Source organism: Anopheles gambiae, chromosome 3 (genome assembly GCF_943734735.2).
Source record: "Anopheles gambiae chromosome 3, idAnoGambNW_F1_1, whole genome shotgun sequence".
Classification (NCBI taxonomy): Eukaryota; Metazoa; Arthropoda; class Insecta; order Diptera; family Culicidae; genus Anopheles; species Anopheles gambiae.
The window spans coordinates 49,682,394-49,706,872 of NC_064602.1; the positions used below are offsets into that span (position 1 = coordinate 49,682,394).

Below are 24,479 nucleotides of genomic sequence, written 5' to 3' on the forward strand. Positions count from 1 at the left end.
CAACTGGGTAGAACAGAACTTCATAGAGACGATTTTTGATGCAAGATTTTGTTGATTTCGCCATCATTTAGCTGCTATGGTATAATTACATAAGTAATTTGACTAATTTCAAATGACGATTAACCCACTTCCATAGTGCAAACGAAAAGTAACGCGTCGTTTCGGAAAAAGCGATCAAAAACACAACGCTGTACATTTTAAACATACTCTTAAGCTTATATATTTCTCTTTATCATCAAAGAAGTGTGAAGAAACATTCCAAAATAATGTTACTACCGTAAATTAAAAAAAAAAAGTTTAGTAAAAGCTTATCCCTCTAACGTACTAAAGGAAAGTTCCTTCAACGGAAACTCGCAGCAACTCATCCGTTTCGCCATTCGATACATTAAAACTGAATTAAAAGTGTGGGAGAGCAAACGCGTTTGCCTTACTATATTACTTGGATTTTCATGTTGTGTTTTGCGTCCATTCGTACTCAACCCCCATTCTCTCTAATAAAAGCATATATAAATAATAGATCGAATGAGGTGTCATTTACTTCCATTGCCTTGTTGGGTGTGTTTATGTGTTCGATCCTGTTATATTACGTAGGTTGAAATGGTTAATTTTGCTTGATATATGTCACGTGGCGTTCATCTTCTTTTTTTTCTTCTTTTCTCATTTCGATTGTGTAGCATCTCCCGATTGCGTTTTGCTAATGCTTTTGACTGTCAATATTTCGCTTCGTTATGCTTACATAAATTTTAAATCTCTGTACGTAGATTTAAAAAAAAGGAACAATTTTTTCGTTTTCTTTACAAATATACAAAAATACTAAATGTCTAGATGCATTACCAATTAAATGAAGACCTTACATCAAACATGGTGGTGTGTGGGCGTGTTTTGTTTGCTTTTCTTTGTTGCAACTTTCAAACAAAGGATTAGTATTATGACGGGCCGCTCAAAGAATTGAACCGAAACATATTAATGTAACACAAATAATAGAAAAATAATAGCCCGCCATAACAATTGCTCTCGTGGTGCAAAACAATAACGAACTTATACCGTCGTTCTAATTCTATTTGCTTCCTCTACACTCTAGCCTTTGCTTCCTTTGCCCTATCCCTTATCGTGCTGTCACTGTTTTCAGAAACAGGTTATAGTCCCTTTACGTCTTTTAGCGTGTTTTTGCATTGATTTTAATTATTTGTAATCTTTTTTTCTTCTTCTTATAATTTTTGGCTTCGCAAGAATATATTATACGGAAGAGTTGTTCAAACAGCTAGAAGTAGTAAACGATTAGACTGATTTATTCATTTCTTGTTTGTTTCTTGATTTTTTTGTTTGTTTGTTTTTTACTCCACAACCCAGATAAGCAGATTCACTTGTATCACACCATAGTATGTCCCTAGCAACGTTTGAATGTAGAAGCTGCTAGGCCTACTGTTGCACCTTACTTCCTTCTCTGCGTAAACATATTCACTTTCCGCCGTTCACGTTTGATGAATTAGAAGAGCTGTGCGTGTTAGCTGCTGTTACAAACATTTCGCGCAATGAATAGTACATCGGTAGTATACGCGTAGTAGCTTTTTCTTTTTGCAATCAAACAAATCCACCAACACTTCTGCTCGAACTGTACACAGTATGACTCACTCTTAGTACACTATCGGTGCCAAAGTTCAATCGAAATTATACTGAGGTTGTGGTGTCTGTCTGTTGTGTTGTGGCATGTTGCATGGTTGTTGTTCCTATACACCGATTCACTCTGATGGTTGTACATGTATGTCAAACTAAAATTTATCTTTCCAGTCTTTTATTTAAGGTAAGCCAAAATGGATATTTTTATAATAAGCCAAACTTTATGCTCTTTAAAAAAAAAAACAAAGAAAAGAAAATACTTCCATCGACAAAAATATTGCTATTACGGTTTTGCATGCAGCATTTAGAGCAAAACCTTTTTTCTTTGCATTTATTTCAACCAAACAAACAGGTTAATTTTTAGGAAAACAAACAATTTTCTGTTTTCTACGGACTCATCATTTAAAATTTAATCAAATATCTGGAATCCATTTTTTTATGTAATTTTTTTAAATTTTTGGGTTTACACAAACTCACACACACAACAAACGATATCTAGTAAAGAACGTAATAATTTCACAGAAATTACCTCCCATGCTTGTTCACGCCCGATCGAAATGGCATCAGCAAGAGAATGGGTTTGACGTATTATGATGATGAGTGGCCTAAAACAACACAATGTTTTAGGACCTATTTTGTGTGTGTGTGCATATACATAAGCATATAGATAAATATGTAAACATATTTACGTATAAACTTACTCATACTCTATATACACAAAGCATGTGTTTGTTTTACTGTATTGGAGATACAGTAGTGTATACTTATATAAATTGCTTTTTTATCTTAATTTTCTTGATTTAGAGCACGGCATAAGTCGAGTAGTTAGATGAATTTGGATATGGTTTGAAATTATCAAAAAAGGCATCCTTTTTCGTCACTGCTCCCATACAGACGCAAGCAGTGGGAAACTAGAATGTACAAAAACATCGAACCATTACGCATTTCCTTGATTGAACAGAACATATGGCCGGTTATGCGCAAACAAATCTTACGCACGTGCCATTTACAATACAATGCGAAAGATGAGCAAAAACAAGTTTGGTTTATGTTGCGAATTTAGACAAAAAAAAAACTTGGTAAAATAGGAAATTCATTTCAGTTTGACAAATTTTTGCTTAATTGTTAACCCCTGTGTTCGATGCGCCTTGCCTACATGCCTTCGTTCATTTTTTTTGTTGCTTTGAGTATTTCTTTTTGTTCTTCTTTCTTCTCTATTTCATGGCTGTGGCAAATGTTGTCCTGCATTTTGATGCATGCGTCGTTATATTCTCCCAACGGATGCTCGTACTATCTTCTACTACCGTTAGCGCCGAGATCTTCCCGAGAGCTGCACAGTGCGTTCTTCTTCTTCGACTGTGTGTGGTTTAAATTCAATGCCGACATTCAAACGTGTCAAAGCATGCATATCTTATCTTTGCGCTGTAACTATTTCATCTTTCCATCGATAAAACTGGTTCTGGAGGATTAGAATTCAGGCATTTCATGGGCAGTTTTAATTTTCCACACTTCCGTTATTTGTTTTCCATACTATGTTACGAGTTTGCAATTATTAACGTGTACGTTTGTTTGTGTTTGTGTGTTTGGGTGTTAGGTTTGAATAGTTTATGTTACCTTAGTTTTGTTTTTCATCTTCTTACAAACTCTCTCTCGCTCTTTCTCTCTCTCTCTCTCTCTCTCTCTCTCTCTCTCTCTTTCTCTTTCTTTTTACCATTGTTTGTTATCAAAAGCAAATCATTACTAGTTTTTTCCTTTTTTCTTTTCTTTCTTTTACTACTTTTATCACCTAATGCTTTTCGCATTTCTCTCTCTCTCTCTCTCTGTTTGACTGCCTCGTCTGACTTTTGTGTTTGTTTCTTTTTGCGTCTCCCTCTTTTTCTCTCTTTTTTATTTGTTTCTTTCTCGCACTCTCTTTCTCTTTCTCTCTCTCTTTTTTTATCTGTCAATTTTTCTCTATCTCTCTAAATCATATTTAGCCCGATCGATTCCCTATATTTTAGCTCAACATACCCTTACTGGAATGATAGGCAGAGGAAAGCTATTAATTGAGCGACCCCCCAGTAGGCCCTATGGAGCACATGGTTTAGATTGCTTGAACATTTTCTTCGACTTCTGTTGATTAGTTCGTCCTTAATCTCGCCATTCTACTACACACATGCCCCATTTAACAGTACACTTGGTTGGTTGCACAATTTCCCTCTCCGCTGTATCATTTCAAAGGATTGTGAATTTTTCTTTTTTTTTAATTTTTATATTAATAGTATAGATTATACACTTACTAGCTACAATTTAGTTGCATATTCTGTTTGTTGCTTGTTTGCTTCAGTTACCTCGTCTTGTGAGTTTATTATTATTATTATTATACAGATTATTCAAAAGGGAAAAAATGAGACATTTGCACAAGTAGTTGAAATAAATTTCCATGCTTTAGTGTGTGTGTGTGGCGTTGTATGTGTAACTTTGTCAATCGCTTGAATTTGCCGTTACGCCAGATTATACATCGAATATTGCAAAATGTGCTGTGTAAGTGCGATTTTAAACTATTCTCGTTCCGGCAGCGAGGAGATTGTGTTATGGGATAAAATAAATCCGTTTTGCTTACTTTAAAAATGCACATTTAACGCGAGGAACGCGGCAAATAGAAAAAAATGCCTTTCTTAACGTGACTTATCTGGGTGTAGCCCCACCAATTCACTGTACGTTATTCACCATCAACTCGGAATGGTGATGTCGGTCTGTTGTTTGAGTTTACGCTTAGCTGAATCGAATGCACATCAACACTGTTTGTTATCCATTTGGATTACCTATTTAGAGTTCCCCTTCAATTTGGATGACGTGCAGATATTCCTTGTTTGTTTTTCTGTATTAAATGTTTCGTCTGGTTTATTGATAATCAGTCTTAATACTAAGCAGTACACAAACAAACATAAAACTAGCTAAGTTTTGCCACACTTACACACACTATTAGTGTTATGTTGCATTTTGCATTGGAGCAAACAGTAGTGATAAGCAAATGATAAAACCAAATAATCTGTTCCTATAATTAATAAGCTCACAAGACTTGACACGAGAACAAAAAAAAAAGGAAAAACACACACCCCTCCATGCTTCTGACACCATGCAGGAGGTATAATTAGATGTTATTTCTGTTTCTCGTTACACATCCGCTCTTCCGGATCATTAAAGATGGACTGCAAATTTTGCTAGCGCAATTGATTTAAACGACTACTTGTTTCACCTTACGATTGATGCGTTTTGAGAGGTTTCTGTTCACTCTTTCATTTGCCTAAAAAAATTTATCTATTTCAAATTTAGTTTTGCTGCTAGGGGGTTTCAGTTCCAATTTATGATGTTTTAATTGTTAAACAAACAAAACGAATTTAATAACTAAAACGTTTAAACAGTAAAACTAGATACCATTCAAACAGAAATTAGGTGAATCTAATTTAAAACAAAAAAAAGATCACATAGTTTACACGCCCAAATTAATTCATTTGTATTTGCTGCTGGAGCCTTATTACCTGACACTGCGAACATAGGGTGGAAAATCCAAGTGAAATTGTGCGAATTATATTCAACATATTCTTTTGGACGCTTTCCACCATACTTATCGTGTAATGTGCTGGAAAAGTTCGGTAATAAAGCTTGTATAGATGTGCAGGAGGCAATATGTTTGTATATGCCCTTTAAACATCATTTTAGCATTTTTTTTTCAATACATCATTCGAATAAATATTAATGTTTCATAGGGGGATGGTGCAGGTTCTCGTGTTCATAAAGTTTCTTTTAGGAGCGGGAGTAGAAAACAACATACACAAACCCAATTTGACAATAAAAAAAGGCAAATTGTTATTAAATGTTTTGTCAACTAGCCCTATTCTACGTTTTTTTCAGCTAAGCACCAACGATCTGTGAATGAGTACAAACGATCAAAAGGTAAAGTAAATTCTCAGAACAATTTCAAACAAAACGCACATTGGTAAACATTCGCCACATCGATTCAATGTAGGACTTACAATGTCATCCCTATTTTCATAAGCATTGAAGAATCAATGGTCGAATATCTAACGACCTCAATGTGTCCGATCTGAAATTCTTCATAAAAATGCACAACAGCTCCATAGTGTGAGCGAATGAATTTAGCGAAGCTTCAATTGTTCAAGCCCCATCCACTGCTTGCAATCCATATTCATTGCTGTACATTGAACACTTTCGTTCTTCAATTTTTACCATTTTAAATAGTGACTGTCCCCTGTTAATCTTACGTTTCCTTACGTATTATTCGAACATTACTAAGATGTACATCGAACGAACACCTTCAAAATTCGATTTTTTACACACTCGCATCTTCATTCATCTATTTTTTTTTTTTCAAATTTTGAAGTATCACCATTAATTCAAGTATTGGATCGTCATAAACCAGAGGAGTTTGCATCATTGCTCAAATGGTATCCTATCCGCGATATCATCTCAATGCAATAATACACCTTAATTATGTTGGAACCGTTAATCCAGTTAAGTGCTATGAAGACTAATCAATAATGACAGTTATATTTCATTCCCGGTATAGTTATGCTGATGCCCTTAAAAGTAAACAAATGCAGATGAAACCCCTAAACTACCATTACCCTATATATTAATGTGGACAATAAAGAATACATGTAAAGAATTGTAGTATGTCCTTACTTCTACGGTTTAGCTGTTTCGCAAACACGACTGACATATTCTACCGCCTATTATTTCATACTTAATCGTTTTCCCTCTTCATTGCTCCTTTAAGTCAACGCTTCGATTCGCATTAATGTTGTCTCATGGAATTGAATCATTACTTCGTTCATCTTATCAATGAGTCAGTGAGTTGCGCTACAACATGATTTCATTGAGCTTAACACGCACAACACGAACTATCATCGTCCATTACTATGCTCCGTAAATTGATGTACTGCACACACACTGCTGCTACATTTGCGCATATTTGCATATTTCACATATTTATTACTTTTGATATCATTCATCGAAGATATTATCGCCTAAAAAAACTCTATATCCTTACACGTTTCTATTAATAGCGTTAATTCCTTAACCATTTCTTTACCGTCTTAACTTATTCTTAAATCAAATCTTACTGTATGCATTGTTCAGTGTATACTTAAAATTAAATAAGCAAGAAAAATTGCTCTTGCCTTAGGTCTCGCTTTGAGGATTGCCTTACCCTAAAATGTTGTATAGAATGATGCTGTCCATGCCAAGTAATAAAGCAAACCGAGTGTGTCATTGTGTTTTCAAACCAATCCACACATAATGGATAATACAGATTTGTTGTCGCTACACCCTACGCAATATGGTGGGTAAGTAGGTAGAGGCTCGTCACAGGGATCGTGAGTTAAGATTACGGCACGTGGCTAAAGACGAGCAAAATAGTAGGTTGTAAAAATAATGCAATCCCAAAACATATAACATCTAATAAAATAATTAACAAATCATATAAATCAGGGACATTTTTCACTAGGAGAATCGTTCAAGCACCATCCATTGATTTCTGGTATGTAATAACAACGTTAGGATGACCACCGCTGATACTGTTGGAGCTTGATACTGTTGTTTTAGTGCCACTACCAAAGCTACTACTACCGCCGTTGTTGTTCGCATACTTTAGCTTACTAACATTGCCGCTTCCTACGCTAACTAACAGCGGGGTAGCTTTGCTCTTGATACTATTACTTCCCATGTAACTAGCCGTGGTCGAAAACAATGCGATGGTGCTGGATGAGGACGGGGCAACGGTTGAGCTGCTATGGCTACCACTGTTATTGCTACAGTTACTAACGATCGCTGACGCAGTAGTAACGGATCATGAGTTTTGCTTCACTACTATTACACCCGGTCTGCACTGCTGCTGCTGTTGCAGGATCTGGGCTGCCGTGGTGAGCGTATTCGGTAGGGGCTGTTGCGGCATGTTCGCTGACACGACCGAACTGTTCGCCACGATTGTACTCGTTGTCGTCGAAGATGCTGCAGCGGCAGGTGAATGACTACTGGATCCGGCACTCAGCCCATTACTTCCGGATGGTGCGATCGATACGGAAATGATTGACCCGATCTGTGGCGTCACCGTTACGACATTGGAGGCAGTACCAGTCGAGTTAGCAGTGTTGGCGGACGCGTGCACCGCACCCGCACTTACGATGGGCGCTGTTCGAAACTTCAGGTACGGTTCTAACTGGCTTTGACGATGATCACGCTCAGTTTTCGATTGCATTACCGAAGTTTGTTGCTTACTCACTGTAGTCAAAGCCAGCGGAACTTCCTGCATAGGTCGCTGTTGTATAGTCGATTGGGATGTTGCTATTGGAGGTTGTGTGGGTTGAGGTTGAGGTTGTTGTACTGGTTGATGTAACGACGGTTGTTGCTGTTGCTGCTGCTGTTGGGTTGGTACAACTGCATCAAACGCGTCACCTTCGAGATGTCGAATAGCTTCAACTATGGTTTCGAGGTTATGACGGTAGTTACAATTGAGTCGAGGTTGCTGAACATTAGACAAACTGGCGCTAGTTCCGACGAGGTGCGCACCAGTCGTTGACACCATCATCTGTTCGTCGTTGACCACAATCGAAGAAGGTGAATCGATTCGCTCAACTTCCACCTTCGGCTCAGCTTTAATAGCCGCCTCTAATATTGAAGGGTAGCGGTTTTTCTTCGGCGGCAGCGTTACCACCGTTGCCTCTCCTATCGTTGGCGATCGAGATCGTGAGCGTTTGATGTATATTTTCTCCTCCTTTACTGGCATAACCACTGGTTTAGATGCGGCTGGTACCGTCTGCATGGTAAGTGCTTCTTCTATCAGCTCACTAGAGCATACTACAACATGTTGATTCTTTCCCAAGCTGCTCGAATCTAAGGAAATCACCTGGATACCACTTTCCAATTCGGCAGGAACTCGGGCTAGCTTGCCAGAAACCGCGGTAGTAGCCCCACTGCTGGCTGGTTTGTGAATTATCGAAACAGCAACGTCCTCCGGGGGATGTGTGGCTGGCGATGACTCATTGATGATGTCGGGCACGATTAGTTCCGATGATTCTTGATACTGTATCCTAGTTGGGTAGATTTGTCGTTCTAGTGCCTTCAATTGTTCCTCAATTATCATTTTTTGTCGTCGTTCTACCTCAAGCTGATGTTTCAATTCCAAATAGTCTTTCACGGAAAAGTTTACCGTTGTGCACTGTCTTCCCTGAGTAGACGGGCTGGAGATCGTTGTCGTGCCTGAGTGCGCGTTAGATAAGTTACTTCCGTTCGAGGTAACACTTACACCGCGTAACGATACCGGTTCCGGCGACATTGACCCTAATCCCTCGTCCGATGAATCCGATACAGGTTGCACGGCAACGTTCGTATCGATTTTACGCTTTTTGGCAACAGTCGCCACTATAGCTCCGGGCTGACCGTTTCCACCAGCATTTGTCACCAGCTGTTGCTGTTGGGAGATCACTACACCACCGTTTGCTGTGCTGCCTGGTACAATTTGTGTCGTACTCTGCGATACATCTGGGGTTCCATTGTGATCTTGTTGATCAATTGTTCGCTTTAACTGACAGTTTTGCGATAACAAACGAGTCTTTTCTTGCTCTAGTGAATAAATATATTCAGCTGTTTGTTGTAAGATTGCGGCCTGAAAGAAGGAAAAAACGAAAGCAAACAAATTCGAATAAGTATATTAAATTGATTCCGACATTCGAAAAGAAAAAAAAATAGATCTGCAACAGTTTGAAATAAAGAAAACACAAATGCATATTAGTAAAAACCCTGCAAACCCCTGCTTCAGGGTATAGCAGGGTTTTTCAGGGGTTCTTATAGATTTTCACACTTTCTTGATTCTTTTTTACGGGATCTTTATGTGACGGAAAGTGGACTCTACGGCACCCTTTTTCGGACTGAGTAGAGTCCAATTCCCGTCACATAAAATTCACTTCTCGCAAAAAAAAATTCAAGAAAATGTCCAGAAATTATGAAACTCCCTGAAACCCCCTGTATTGCAATAATGTGCTATGCGCATGCTTGTTCCGATGATCTTCTCTCTGCCGATGTGCTCGGAATAACGTCGCTACTTCAGGCGTAATCACACCAAAGGGTCTTCTTTCGTACTTTGGTACCACCACCGATCGTTTAAATTTTGCACAATACGCACACACATGCACCATATGCTTGAGCTGTAAATAACATGACCACACCCAATGCAAAAGAACGCAAGCCTGCATGAAACAACCGCAACATAAACACGTACACCGATTTTCTTCATCTCCTTTTGCAAATCTCCTTTCATTCTTCTTTAATATTGTGGTTGCCTTTATTTACCAATTTTCGCACGGATTTCGAGCTTCAATTCCAAACTATCGTCCCCAATATGGCCAGAATTGTATGTGTAGTTTAAAGGATTTTTGCTTCAAAATCAAAATGATATAACACTGTTTTAACAGATGGCTTAAAATGTCATCGAGCAAATAGTTAAATCATTCTGTCTGTGTTATTACCATAAACTTATAGTGTTATTATATAAAGTACAGTCTTGTAAAGCCGTTGCAAAAAGCAATTTATTTCATTTGCTTAGTTCATATATGCCCTTTGACATATCATAAATACAGTATTGCGTACACTCATACAATAATGTTTAAAACGGCCTATCCACTTTTCTTATCGCCCCTCTTTTGTAATACTGCGACGAATCAGCTTAACATGAAATGTTTAAGCGTTACGAATGTTCCTTTCGTTGAGCATAGGCAGACGATAAAATAACACGTATATATTTAGAATAGTTATTAAAGCTAACCGTATACCATGCATTCGCACGAGCTGAAACTGTAATTGCACGGTGAAGTTGCTGCTAATGCTATAAACGGGTGGTGCATAAACTCCAGCAGCATATGCAGCTTGGTTTTAAGCATTATTATGAAACCGCTGACAATTCTTCTGTTGTAAAGTACCAAAGTGTTTGCAAGGTTGTGGGTCCTGGCTTTCGTAATACATTTCAACAGCATTGGCATAATGATTATACAAATCGATGTGATCGGCTTCTCGATCATGGACATAATATCCACTCACATTCATTTTGAGCGATATAGCCTACATCGGTTTGGACATCGTTTATCCAAAAGAAGAAGTTTAAACTAAACCCTAATTCACATCAAAACATTGAACTTGAACATCAAAGCCTTACAAACAGGCACACAACCCGCGCGCGCTCTTAAAAATGAAACTCTCGATCTTCTCATGGAATTCACAGCGAGAAAGTGGAACGATAGAATTGGAAAAGCCATCACATATACGTTCGCGCCCATGGCACGGCAGCAGCGGGCGGCGGCGGGCAGTGCCCCACAGCAGTCAGAGGCACGCAGCAGCATTTGTGAATGGACTAGAGCGTTTAAAGCTTACGCACTACCACCACCACCACCACCGACACCACCTCTCGCCTACAAATGCTGCCTGGCGATGATTTTTAAAAGACCTTACGCATCTTTTACCATTATGTATGCCTGATCGTGAACTTGTTTTTTGGCGAAGCAGCTATTCTCCACCATTTCTTTTTGGAGGTTGTTCCGACATTTGTAGGCAATGTTTAGAAAGACGCACAAAGGCACAACCGTAAGAACATACACACAAACTTACGCACTTTTCATCGCTTCTCTTCCCAACCGATCCGATTGCGTGCCGATTTCGTAGGGGAGGCTATATTTTCTTCCGCGATTACCTAACGCCACCGACCGAAAAAGCAACATAGATTCTTTCGTTTACGCAATGGGCTTACACACTGCGTCATCAAGCCAAGGATGTGATGTTGATCAGAACGAGAAGCACGGTAGGCTCTATTTAGGGTAGGGCTAACATCGTTTTTGGAGGTGCAAGTTTTGTTTTCGTTTCGTGTTTTCGTACGCAAAATTTACGCAACTTTTGCCACATGGGCCCAACAGGAGGGAACCACCACGCTTGTAGTATTCTTCGAGGTTTTCTTTTACCCCGATCGCTCTCACATTTACCTACCATTGCTTCCACGATCATTCGCTTGCTTTGGCAGGTGCGTACGATCATACGCAGTACAGTTGCGTAAGAAAAAGAAAATACATTTTAAACGAGGGCACGCAGGAAGACCTGGATTTTTTAAATTTTAAATACATGCGTGCTCGATCGTCACAGTAATGCTTTGTGTAACAAAGCGAAGGTAAAAATCATCAAAACCGTTACACATGTCTATTGCCTAAGCGTTGTGGGAGAAAATATTTCCCTTTTTTGTAATGTATTTTTTGTGTTATTATTCAACTTAGCAAAACTTATTTGAACTTTTACGCTTATAACATACATTATTACATTGTACAGCTTTTTGTCTTGAGCCATATGTGTGGCTGTCTGACGCGAGTCTGTATTTTGCCACAGGAAGTTATTTAGCAAAATTGTTTCGTGCCTCTCTTGCATGCGATATTCGTTAACTTCATTTCCCCGCACTTCTGATCCCCCAACCCACCATAACCCCTTCCCCACAATCCTTGCCGCCAGTCAGCAGGAACTTCTGCGCAAAATCGCAAATCTTTACTTCCGCTACACCTGCAGCTTTACTTTGCTACGGACATCGATTTTGCCAACACTATCATCCGTCGAGATTTGTTTCCCTCGCAAGCACTGAGCCGCACCGGTCGCCACACTCTTGTAAGATGCGCGTTTCGGGGGAGCTCAAACAAATGTGTGCCGAAGCGTAAAATCAGATACAACAGAACCGAAGCATACAGAGAGAGGGAGAGAGATGCAGCAATATAGAAGAGCGGAAAAAATAACTCTACCAACCAGCTGGAATTTGCACAGATGGTGGGAAGCTTAATGTTGCCTACCCGATGGGAACGATCATTTCGTTGCGAATTTCACGGGCTCCGTAAGTGAACTAGAAAGAGTTTACCTCCCCCCTTATTTTTTGGCAATACCTTACCACTTTTCTTCCCTCGTCTCACGCTGCTTTTCGGTAACAAATTTCTAGTCGCTTGCCTCTACAAACCTTGCCCATTTTGTTGTTGTTGTTTTTTTTTTTTGCTTCCCAACAATACGACGTAGATTCGCAAGCTTAGGTTAACAACCTCTTTGCCGGCTTTACTATTTTGAAACTGCGCCACACAGTGCTTGTATCCCGGCGGCTGCTAGCTGCTAGATGGCAATTTGAGTGAAAGATAAATAAAAAAACGCTTTCGTACCAGCTTTGGAACAACCCTACCATAAACTGAACGTGAGATCGGAAACGGTGATTTCGAATGAACGGCTTGAAGTTACTTTTACCTTTCAGCACTCTGCCGATCACACACAATATAATAGGAGATCATCATAGAGATTAAAAATCTTTCCAAAATTTGCTATAACTTAAAATTTGTGCTTTTTTTAAATAATGTGTTTTTTAATGTTCAATATCATTTTATACATTTGTACGTTTAATTCGAGATTATTATTAACTAATACGTGCATCGGATCATCCAAGGCGGGTGTGCCGAACCATACCACGCAAACCCTTTTCATTTTTGTGTATATGACTGGATGAGCTGTATATGACTGGATGAAGCGTTTTATAATTGATCAAGTTTATATAGCAATAATATTATATTAAACCATTGGTTTAAGCATACCCAAAAATGTGGATCATAATCCCAAACCCTGTTCTATTTTACCCATCAGCCCACAGGATACGCGCACACATACAATTGAACCTTTGACACAGTTAAACATTATCTCGACAAGCTTAATCGTTTTCGTCTAGCCAAAGTTTCTCGCAGATGATTCCCTAAACCATCCGGAGCATTAGTAGCTTGGCTAACAAACAAGGGAGAAAAAGAGCGTAGTGCGTAGTAAATGGGCGAAAAGTGTCGGTCTTTCAGGGCAGGTAATTTTACTTTTATTTGGCGCAGTCAGCTGGAAAGGAAAGGGGACAACCTAATCCCTTTGAATACACTGATAAATCCCTTCCCTGTGTCCTCTCTAGCTAGTAGCTGATAGGATAGTGTCTTACCCATGTATGTCACGTCGAGGCATCGTTTAGCTTCTGTCTGCATCCATACTATTACACATTTTTCTATGGTTTTGTTTGACGAGCCTAATGAACTACCACGACAGGATTGGCGGTAGTGTTAATAGCTTAGTAGCGAAAAAAAAAAACACTAATCTTAATCAGCCGAAACATAAAGCCATAACATCAATATAGTTATTTAAGTATAACAGTAGAAATCACGTCCAAAATTTTACCAATGTTAACATAGATGGCAAAAACATGTCTCTTTTGGGAAAACCGGATCATACCGACCCGGAGAGTTCCTATGGCAAGCAGCAGTTCCGGTAAAATGGGCGTTGTCACATTTTTCCCCCATAACACATTCAACAGTCTGAGAGATCCTTATAGCCAGCTGAGAGCCGAGAGTCGGGTGAAACTTCCCAAAAAAAAAAATTATCTCCTGTAGTTGTAACCGTCATCAGCTTTTCCGAACTGAAGAGCTTCGGTCCCCTCCTTCTCTGACGGCCAACCCGAAGGACCAGAACATATACATTACACCGTCGCATTTGTTGTTACAAGAAGTTCCCGGGTTTCCCTCTCGTAACCAGCTGTTCCGGGCTGGATGATAACGATCCAGAGCCTCAAAAATCCTACCAACGATGTCGGACTGTTACCATCATTACACTCATCATCATCATCATCATTATCAGCATCATAGTCTCCAGCTTTGGACAGCCTGTAGCCAGACAAAAAGGGTATACTAGTTTCGCCGCCCGGGTGTTGGCTCATCGAAATTATCTTACATACCGACTATAGAAAAATTTATACATAGCCTTATGTACATTGAATCATACGGTGACTGTGATCTGGCGGCCAGACACATCAGGTTTACGTGAACGCATGCGCATTTTCCCAAATCTCTCCCACAAAAGCTTCTGCAGGGATAGAGTGTACCTCTTCAACTGTTCCACGAAAACGCTATGTTTGGGCTGGGTTCTTCATTCCCCGCGATTATAATGTGTTACGACACGATTTTTTTGGTCAATTGCTAGCCAACAGTACGGTTCATGAAATACCTGCTGTGTGCTTGGTTCGAAGCAGACCGAAAATGCTGTGCTTTTATCGACGCCTAAAATTTGTCCGCATCGTCATGATTGAGGAAAAGTACCAAGTTTCCAACTACTCACACACCACAAAAGGACCCGCGTCTTGCCATGTGAGCGAAAACAGGACTCTCTTCTAGTTCGCATGGTTCCAAATGCGCGCGTTTCGGCGCGCTTTTCTACCAGAGGAGCATGACGTTGTGTAGCTAACAACACCTCCCGACTACGAGTCTGGTTTGCCTGCATGCCAACACTTTCGCTCTCTTCCACTCCCACCGCACACGCGGTCTCTGTTACGGTATATCTCTTTTCTTCATTCATGCGAGGACCTTCCGCTATACGACCAGGATAGTAGTAAAAATCAGCACTTTCCATTCGACGCTGGTGGTGCCAGCAAGGCTCGGTCAGCGTAATATCATCTGTTCGGAGTTTTCCCTTCAGTTGTATGTTTTAGTGGGCACGGATACATATATATACGAGCGCTATGCGTGCGTGTGTGTGACAGAGTGTGTGATGAAGCGCAAATTTTCTCGTCTACGGTCATACGACACATTGCAGAACTACAGTTTTTCCGCCAAGAATCGATCGATAAAAGCATACGCCCGGTATATACGAGACCATGTATTAGTGTGTCTGCCATAGTACACCGACCATCTCCACCTAGACTGTTTTGATGATGTTTTTTTTTTCTTTTTGAATGAATACAGGGTACAAGGATTCTGGTGCAGAATTAAAATGTCATGTTGAAAAATTAATAGTACATTTTTCTACGTTGTATTATGAACTTAGTAAACCTATCCATATAGCACCGTATGTTTATTATCGATGAAAAATCGAGTCCGAGAATCGTTCATATCAAAGCTTAATATTTTTCCTTCACAAATATGTTGTTTTATTTCGCGTTGTATCATGTTTAAGGTATGTTCTTTGTTTATTGCGTTTTTTTTTCATTCGACAACTCACACAAACTAACAACATGCCCGTCGAGGGATGAAATCTCCTGCGGACCGTCCGCACGTATCAAGGACTAACTATCCGGCTGCGTGGTACTAAATAAGTCTCGAAAGCCTGTATAGGCTGGCATGACCGCGTAATTCGTTACGCCAATAAGTAGAAGAAAATAACATAACACACTACTATAGAACACACGTTTAATGTTCTTTGGCAAAGCATAAACCAGAATTTATAATCCTTTCATCAATGGGAACAGCTTCTAGTTTATCATCAGGTAAAGCTATAATGAGGAAAATTAAATGAAAACCACACCATCTCCCGGTTCCATTGCGATTGCTTTTCGTTCGGAACACACGCCTTGAACACTCTTCCTTCCCACACTTGTCTCTCGAAATGCAGCTACTTAATCACTTATCATTTCCAGAGCCAGTGAACCCCGAACGTATCGTGGTGCCTTCTGGTTACCAGACCGAAACACGAACTCTATGACTTTATACACTAAATACGGGGAATAATCTATCTCACCAAAAATTTCACCTCCAAAATTGTACGCCTGACTTCCTCGCAGTTCAGCTAATATTGCCAAGTCAACCGCTAACTAAAGAACTTGTTATGTTATCCGTTGCGCATGTTTGCACTTTTCAATCTAAACACCGTTTCCGTGCCGTTCTAACATAAAGCCAGTAACATAAAAATTAAAATTTGTTGATCGTATGTTACTGAAGTAACAGCAGTAAGTGAAAATCTTTATTATTTCAATAATAATTTAAAAACAAATACTACAAAAATATCAATAAATTAAGTCATCGTTCAAAGGGTTGATAAAATGATATTATCATTTAAACGAGTACAGTAAGATCAACCGTAGCATTTTAAGAAGCAATACAATATTTTCAATATTACCAAATAAATTTTCTTATTCGTTTTAATCTACATCCCTCACAAAGTACAACATATGCGGAAATCATAGCATGTGTTCTTCTCATCCCACGATCTATTTTCTGCACAATTTCACGCAATCACATTTACGTATACACCACCCAACAAGTTAACAGAAGAAATAAAAAAAAACATCAAAAGACTGTCCAACATGCAAAAAAAAAACAGATGATGCTGATGTAGCGATGGAAAGTACAGCAGAGTCTTTATATAAATACGCCTGCAAAATGATGCCAAAAAGAGACTATAAAGGAAATGCATGGAATATACAGAGGAGACTGAACTGGACCTCCGAAGTGAGCGTGGCCCGAACGTGAAGAAATTGCGCAGTACTATTCCTCGTTTAGCCCCTCTCTCTCTCTCTCTTACACTTGCGCGAATCTTACACACGCATGCGAAACGCCGCCCGCCTGATCGTGCTTAACTCTCATAATAATATGTTTAAATCATAAATTTTTGCACAGAAAGATACATAATTATTGCATGCAAAACTAATTGAAGTGTTATATACAAAATAATATGTTAATATAATCCAATAATACCTGACTCTTAAAGTTATCAATATTGATTACACTTCCATCAATATTGTTTTTAGTATTCATAATGGTACTTTTTCATTCACATATTAATACAAAAAAGAGAATCAGCATATCAAAGCGAACAATTGGGAGTAGCTTCTGGAAGGCCACTCACTACGTGGCGCACAGCAGCATCATGTGCAAAAGTTAATTTTCGCACACCTAAAACACACTGTACTGCACCCCGCTGCTTCTGCCACTCCGCGCCACACGCAGCATCTCATGGCCAACCCGAAAAAAAACCCGCGTGACTGGCTGGAAAATACGCAAACCAACTCACCAACACACACACAGACACCATACCATCGCCGATGATCATCAACCGCAATAAAATAAGCAACGAAACCTTGACTCTGGCTAGTGCGAAAGCATAAAACATACCACCACGGTACAAACAAACTCCAAACGAAGGTACCCTTCTCCTCCTCCTCCTCCTCTACCAAATCGCGGATGGATGGATGGATGGATGGAACGATGATGAATGGAGTGCGGGAAGTTGTTGTGGTTGACTGTACCGGCGAAGAAGAGAGACACGGAAGAAGCAGAAAAGTACAGTTTGTGTTCGCAAAAACATCACTTCGCAAAGTTACGCGCCAAATGCCGAAAATTCGATCGTACACCAACACATGCACAAGGCTAATGCTTCTGCATGATGAAGCACCAAACCACTGCAATAATCGGGTACGCGTAAGAAGATTTCATAGTAAACAACATAAATTGTAAACCTTGCAATATTTATATCGCATGGGTTTTGCTTCATGCGTTGTATGGGAATCATTGGTAAGAAAAACTGTTCTGTATGATACAAATATGTGAATAGCTTGCAACACAATTCAACGCGGCTATATATTTTCAAGCCATATTTATGGTTACAAACAGCTTTATTCTATGAAAAAAAAAACCTCCAAACCCCCCAAAGCATTACATTTTTCCTATGCAACTTTTTCCATTAAAATACTTCAAACCTAAATCGTCTTGAAACTGTATACATACACGCTTACTAATATTTTTTCTATGCAACTTTTTCCATTAAAATACTTCAAACCTAAATCGTCTTGAAACTGTATACATACACGCTTACTAATATTAAATATTTTTAATGACGGCTCAAAATGTTCAAATTTAAATCCCCAACGCTGTTCACACATCTTTTTGCTGACAGTTCACCTCTCTATCTTATCATTCGATCATGCCGGATTCATTTGGCATGCCGGTTTTGCGCGGGAAACTTACGCTATAACCGGTTCCACTGCGCCAAGAGAGACATCAAGAGACACAGTGCAGGCAGCGTTGTTCAACTTTCAAGCCGGGAATACAACTTGGCACGTTAATAGTAGCCATAATTTACCACAATACTACAAACACGTGCGCATGATCTGTTGCACTACTGTAGTACAAATCTCGAAACAAATAGTAAGGAATGGAAGGAATGGCTATCACAACAAAGCTATTCTGAACAGTGTTTTATTGAATTGAACGATATGATAGATGCATTTTGAACTTTCCTAGTACGGTATTGGAAATGGCATCATTCACATGCACAACTGTTTACAGCCGGTTCGACCAAATCGACCTTCGATAGCATATGAATATTCCGGAAATGGTATTTAAATTCCGCTTCCCTGCGCACGGTCCACACAACGCCACACTACACATTTTAGGCCTACTGATATTGCGCAAAAGAAAAGGTCGACAGTGCAACTGTACTTCCAAAATACGCGGCAAAGATTCACGGCTTCATCGTGTATTGCTGCTGTAGAGTTTGAAATTAGTACGTGATCTTCGAAGATCGTGCTTTAAGATACAAACAGGAACATGCGCTCAAAATACCACCACGCGTGGAAACAAGAAGAAATTCGTAATACACAAAAGCATCATATCTCGGAGACGGGAAAGACGAGACGCTATTCATGACGATGTTCGATCGAAGCCTGTTTTAAAGGGAACGCTTGGCCTTTGCAGGTATCTCAACAATAACAACACCTGCCAGTTCTGAACCGAAGGAAATTGTACCACCGACACAGAAACACCATATGGTGGGTCAGTCAGTGCAGTACTCAAACGGTACAAGTAAGCAAAATTGTGTTCCAAGTATTTGAAACCTTTCGTAAAAACCTTCATGATACGATCCAAGTCGATTGACCAAGGAACTAATTGTAAGTAATGCAAACCTTTTTTCGTAGAATTTTGGAAGTACAAAAGCATTGTTCATTTGTACGTACATGTCATCTACAAAATGGACGAACTGCGCTGGTCAAGAACTAAATTCTAGTACTTTCTCCGTCTGTCTGGGGTGCTCCATACTAGCACCTGTTCCGCCCTTCCACTACCCATGATGCAGAAGTGCAAATCTTCACTAGCTTATTAGCTGGTGGGCTTGAATGGTTTGGCATCGTAAATCAAGAGACTCCTCAACCCAAGCCCCTCCCCCCCCCCCCCCCCTCCGCATTGTCTTGACCCCATCTTTCCCCATATTTCCTCTCTCCACCGTTCCCAAGCGTCCAAGCTACACACCCTTGGGTTAGTATTTCCGAGCGGGCGAGGCTAAAGCTATCCGAGAACGGAAATGGATAAGAAAGAACGAGAGTGTGGTCCACCGCCGCCAACTGCCATCACTAACGCTGCTGCCTGTCCGACAGAAGGAAGAAGATGGGCAGAAGCAGCGGCGTGGTTTTGTTTCCACCTTTCAAACTCTTGCAAGAAGCAGAAGAAGGCTACGGCTGTGCGTACGTGCGTATGCGCCATGCTCACTGGAAAAGCGCACCTATACAACGGCACCCGCACATGATGTAGCCAGCCCCGGTCAGACAAGTGTGTGCGTGAAGGTGGGAAACGGGAAGGAAGGGCTATACGTTTTCTCCTGCTCCTTCCCTTCCTGCTTTTAGGCTGCAGCAACACTACACGACGCTTGCGTACAAATCATTATAGCGTACAAGCAGTTTGAGTTTGTGTGCGTGAGTGAACGCACATACATACTGGAACGCCGGTTTTCTGTCTCAGTCACGCTCTCTCTCTCTCTTCTCTTGCAAACGCTCTCTCCTCCAAACATATGTGGTGACGGCGATGATGGTGATGATGATGATGATGATGTTTTCCCCTACCTCTGTTTCAGGGCCGGCTATCAGACCACTTCCACCACACACAAACATACGGCGTCACATTTCAACGCACACACCTTCACCGAGCAGCGTCAGCATCGTCATCAGCATGCTTCGATGTTGAGGTGTATGAGCTCCCAGGTTTTATTATGTTTATAAATATTTCATCTTCCATCCCTACCGCACCATTTCCACCCCACATGTGTGTCTCTCGCACAAGGACCCTATGTAAAAGCATTGGTTCTATCCATCCCCGTTCTACATAATAATACTGAGCACCGCACCGCATCAGACGCTCAAAGTATATACGCACACCAGCACGCGTTGAACCTGCGCGTCGCATTCATCCTCTACCCCTCCCTCCTGTTCCACACCACACACCACCTTCCCTTCCTCCTTTCCACAAACACTCTTTTACAGCACGGCTGTTCCATAAACACGGCTTGCTATGCCGCTACGTGCGACCCGGCTGATGCTGCTGCTGCTGTTGAGCTGAAATCGATGTGTTTTTGACGGTACTGTACTTTTCCTTGCCGCGCGCGCTTTGGTTTCATTTTCTTCGTCGTCTTTCTGTTCGTTTGCTTTGCTTCGCTTCTTTTTTCTTGCATACTTGGTCGGTGCCCGGCACCGGCCATAAATAAACGCAAATACAACATAAAATGAGAACGCTCGACGTCATCGGTCAGCCGCCAGCAGCGGGGCAGCATGGAGAAAAATGAGTAAGAAAAGACTAGAACGGTGTGCGCGCTCGCTGTTTCGCGGAATCAAACGAGCCAGCGGCGGGAGGATCGCGCTTTGGCGCGCGTTAATTTTACGCGTCTGGCAGCGCGTCCAAATCGTACCAAAAACTGCATGCTATGTTTACATTCTGGCCGCGGTTAGAACGACACTCACCCAAACGGGAGGATAGTGGTGGGAATGAAAAGAGGTGGCGCTGCACCGCCAACAACACCGTTGATTGCGTGTAGAGCAATGCATGGTAAGGGCGACGACAACGTTGACGTAGATCGAATTACACCCCAGCGCACCAGAATTTCCTGGAATTTATATAAACAAAAACACGACACGCCATTTTTTCATTGCTTTCACTTGACGACGCCGGTTGAGTTTTGCAACAAATTTTACAATGGTAGCCACACCAACAGGCAACTGTCGAATCATAAAATCAACCTACTCCAAGCCCGATGGTATGCGATGACAACACAGGCGGTGTAGATTGCATTCACATTTACATATCATCATGGATGTCAATACACCTCTTCACAAAATTGTCGAGTTAAAGGCCTTCGAAAAATGTCAGAGTGTGTAAAAACAAAGTCCCAGTAAACAGCTCTAGATTATGCCTGGTCGATGGTTTTCCTAACTCATGCTCGCTTGAATCAGCTAGGATGACCAATATGCTTACGAACAACGGTCGTGATTTTTCTGCAAGTCAACTGCACGTCGCAACAAACCCTTTCATACACAGCACCATCGAATGGCGCGTCAGAGCGATATTTAAAGCTTTGATGCCACACATCTCCCTATTAAGCAATGGGTGACTGTGTTCTGTGAGCTCATGTGCTAGTAGTTAAGCAATATCAACAACAACAACAACAACAACTCCCAAGGTACAGTTGAACGAAATAAATTCCAACGCCGCTTATCACGCTTTGCTTATCAAGTCACGAGAAACTTCATTACACCGTGTTCCCCGGTTCCCTTTTTTTAACAATCGCGTGCTGTAGCGAGCCTCATCCAGCAATGGCGCAGCACCACACCCTTGAAGCGAAGCACAGCTGAAACCACATTGAGTGCAGCACAACTGTGGACGATCAGCTGACTGAAAACGTACGCGCATCTCGGCCTCAAAAAGAGTACTCCGCACCTCAGCTGATGGGGCCGCCATTTTGCCAACACACACACATGTGATGTTGACAAGCTAAGCGGTTCGTTCTATCTCGTTTGTCACCATCTACACCGCCAGTGACGGGGTTTTTCATTGCATTGCTATCATAGATCCGTTTTTTTCTTTTCTTTTTACGACAACTTGTTATCATCAGTGGAGTATTCCTTTCCGTTGTACTATTAGATCCGTTTTTTTATTTTTCATTCGCTTTGATTAAAGCCACGCTATCACATTCCCATTACGCGATACTAAGGCTACCTCCTCTGCCAGACCCATTGCACCTTTCTTGAAACAAAATTTGAATTGCCTCGCTTATTACGCGTTTTGTTATCGTTTTTTGCTTCAAATCTCCTACCATTATCGATGACATAATTGGACAAAAGGCAATGCTTACACTATCTGTGTGTTTGAGTTGTGAAATGATGCCAGAGCACGAATGCTACAATATCGCGAGAGAAACTGTTAAACACTCATACTAAGAGTATGATACACAACTGTTAAGAACCTTTTTTCTGCTACTGTTGCTGGGATTGTGCCCCAATTTTAGCAAAGCAGCTTATTTCAGAAGCAATGGTTAATGAAAATAAAATCCAAATTATTCTACATCACAGTATTTGCATTCGAGAGCGTAATCAAAATTGCAAATGACCGCCAGTAGCCACGTGGAATTTGGCGAGCACACTCCTACACATAATGAAGCAGTTTACGCACCAAAACAACATTACCATTTCACAACTACTGATAATCTCGGGCTTATTCCGATTACCACGCGTACACACACACAAACTAGTTTGTATGATCTTCCCATCGCGATTGTCGGCTAGTGAATGAACGAATGATAGAGAAACGATCGCGAACGGACGTGGGTGTGATCGAAAGAGAGAGCAATAGTGCATTTTACCTGAGAGTACAGAGAATATGTAAAGAATGTGCATACAACATTCCATAGCTATGTCCTGTCTCGAAACTGTTAGATCATTTCTAGATTAGTGAACCGAAGGTGTACTACTACCTACACAAATCCGCTTAGTGTGTTGGAAATTGAACTGTCCAATGCTTAACTAACCTGCAACTTTTCTCACTAGAATAGCTAAACGGTGATGTAGATGTGCTAGAATTGCTAGAGCTTTCATTTCGCTCTAATAGCGATCGTACAAGGTGGAAAGAGCATCACAATAAGCGGCAATGCCGTTCCCTTTAATATCAATATTTGAATGACAGAGCTTTTAATCTTTGTTCTGTTGCCAATCCGCCAAAGCCCATCCTTTGATTGCTGATTGTGTGGAATGTCTTTCCCGGGGTCTACAACCTGGGACACCGTCAACAACAAACGTTAGGGATCAATGCGTAGAAATCACCATATGCTGTTGTGAGCCGGTCAACGCCGATGTCCAACGATACTAAAAACAAGCCTTAAAGAGAGCGCAGGAGAAAAAATAACAGCTCGCGTTTGCACGATCGCGGGAACGGAACGGGCGCGCAGCAGCGTACTCCGATGAATGGAATGTGGTTTTCGCTCACATCTCGCTGGAAATACTTGCGTTTTGTTACAGACAGAAGATCGAAGGGGCACCACCTTCACCGTACGCTCGCCATGCCGTTTCTTTTTCATGCTATCTCTCTCTCTCCCTCTCTTCCTGTCTCTGTTCTCCTGGCCCTGGTACCACCATTCAGTAATGCCTCGCTGTATGAAATCCGTTGCCTTTCCCTTTCACACCGCGTCCTATACGCTGTCCACAGCCCATGGCTTGGGCATGTGTCTCTAATGCCCTTAAAGGAGACAGACCGGGTGATACTTCTATCGGCCCTCGGCTGCAACAAGCCCGAGCGCTCGCTACCACAAATGCATGCTTGCATGCTGCTGTGTGCTGCTGCGTGGTTTAGGTGAACTTGTCGCCACTGGGCCGACTCTCATGGACAACCGCACCAGTTGAGGAGTTCGTTGGCCCTTGCACCGCCGGTGCCCGTTCGGCGGCTGTTGTGGAATTTGTAGGTAGCCTTCGAGTCTTCGGTTTAGGTCGCCCAGCTTTGCAAGCACGTTGTGTTGTGTATGATGGCCCAGGCTTGTGTATGAGTGTATACTTCATGTCCACCGTATAAAGTCAACTGCCACCAGGTGCCATTTAAAGCTCCATTGAGAGAAAAAACAGCTGACTGTCAGCGGCACGATCATCGTGGCATTATTCGTTGAATGCGAAGAAAAAACACACACACACAGCTCCACACGCGCCCACAATAGAGCCGCCGAGTGAATGCTTCTCACGGTGGAGGCTATTTTTAGCTCTATGATGGACCGTA

General features: G+C 41.1%; 1 protein-coding gene across 4 annotated transcripts in view; it reads right to left on the reverse strand.

Annotated features, from left to right (window-relative positions):
* Positions 1-191: 191 nt before the first annotated feature.
* Positions 192-24,479, reverse strand: part of LOC133393459 (putative uncharacterized protein DDB_G0282129) — a 69,312-nt gene continuing 45,024 nt past the window's right edge. For all 4 annotated transcript variants that reach the window (XM_061658563.1, XM_061658565.1, XM_061658566.1 and 1 more), the window contains exon 4: positions 192-9,283. In XM_061658563.1, the coding sequence (XP_061514547.1) occupies positions 7,469-9,283 (1,815 nt within the window). In that variant the 3' untranslated portion in view covers positions 192-7,468. The remainder of the gene's footprint in view (positions 9,284-24,479) is intronic.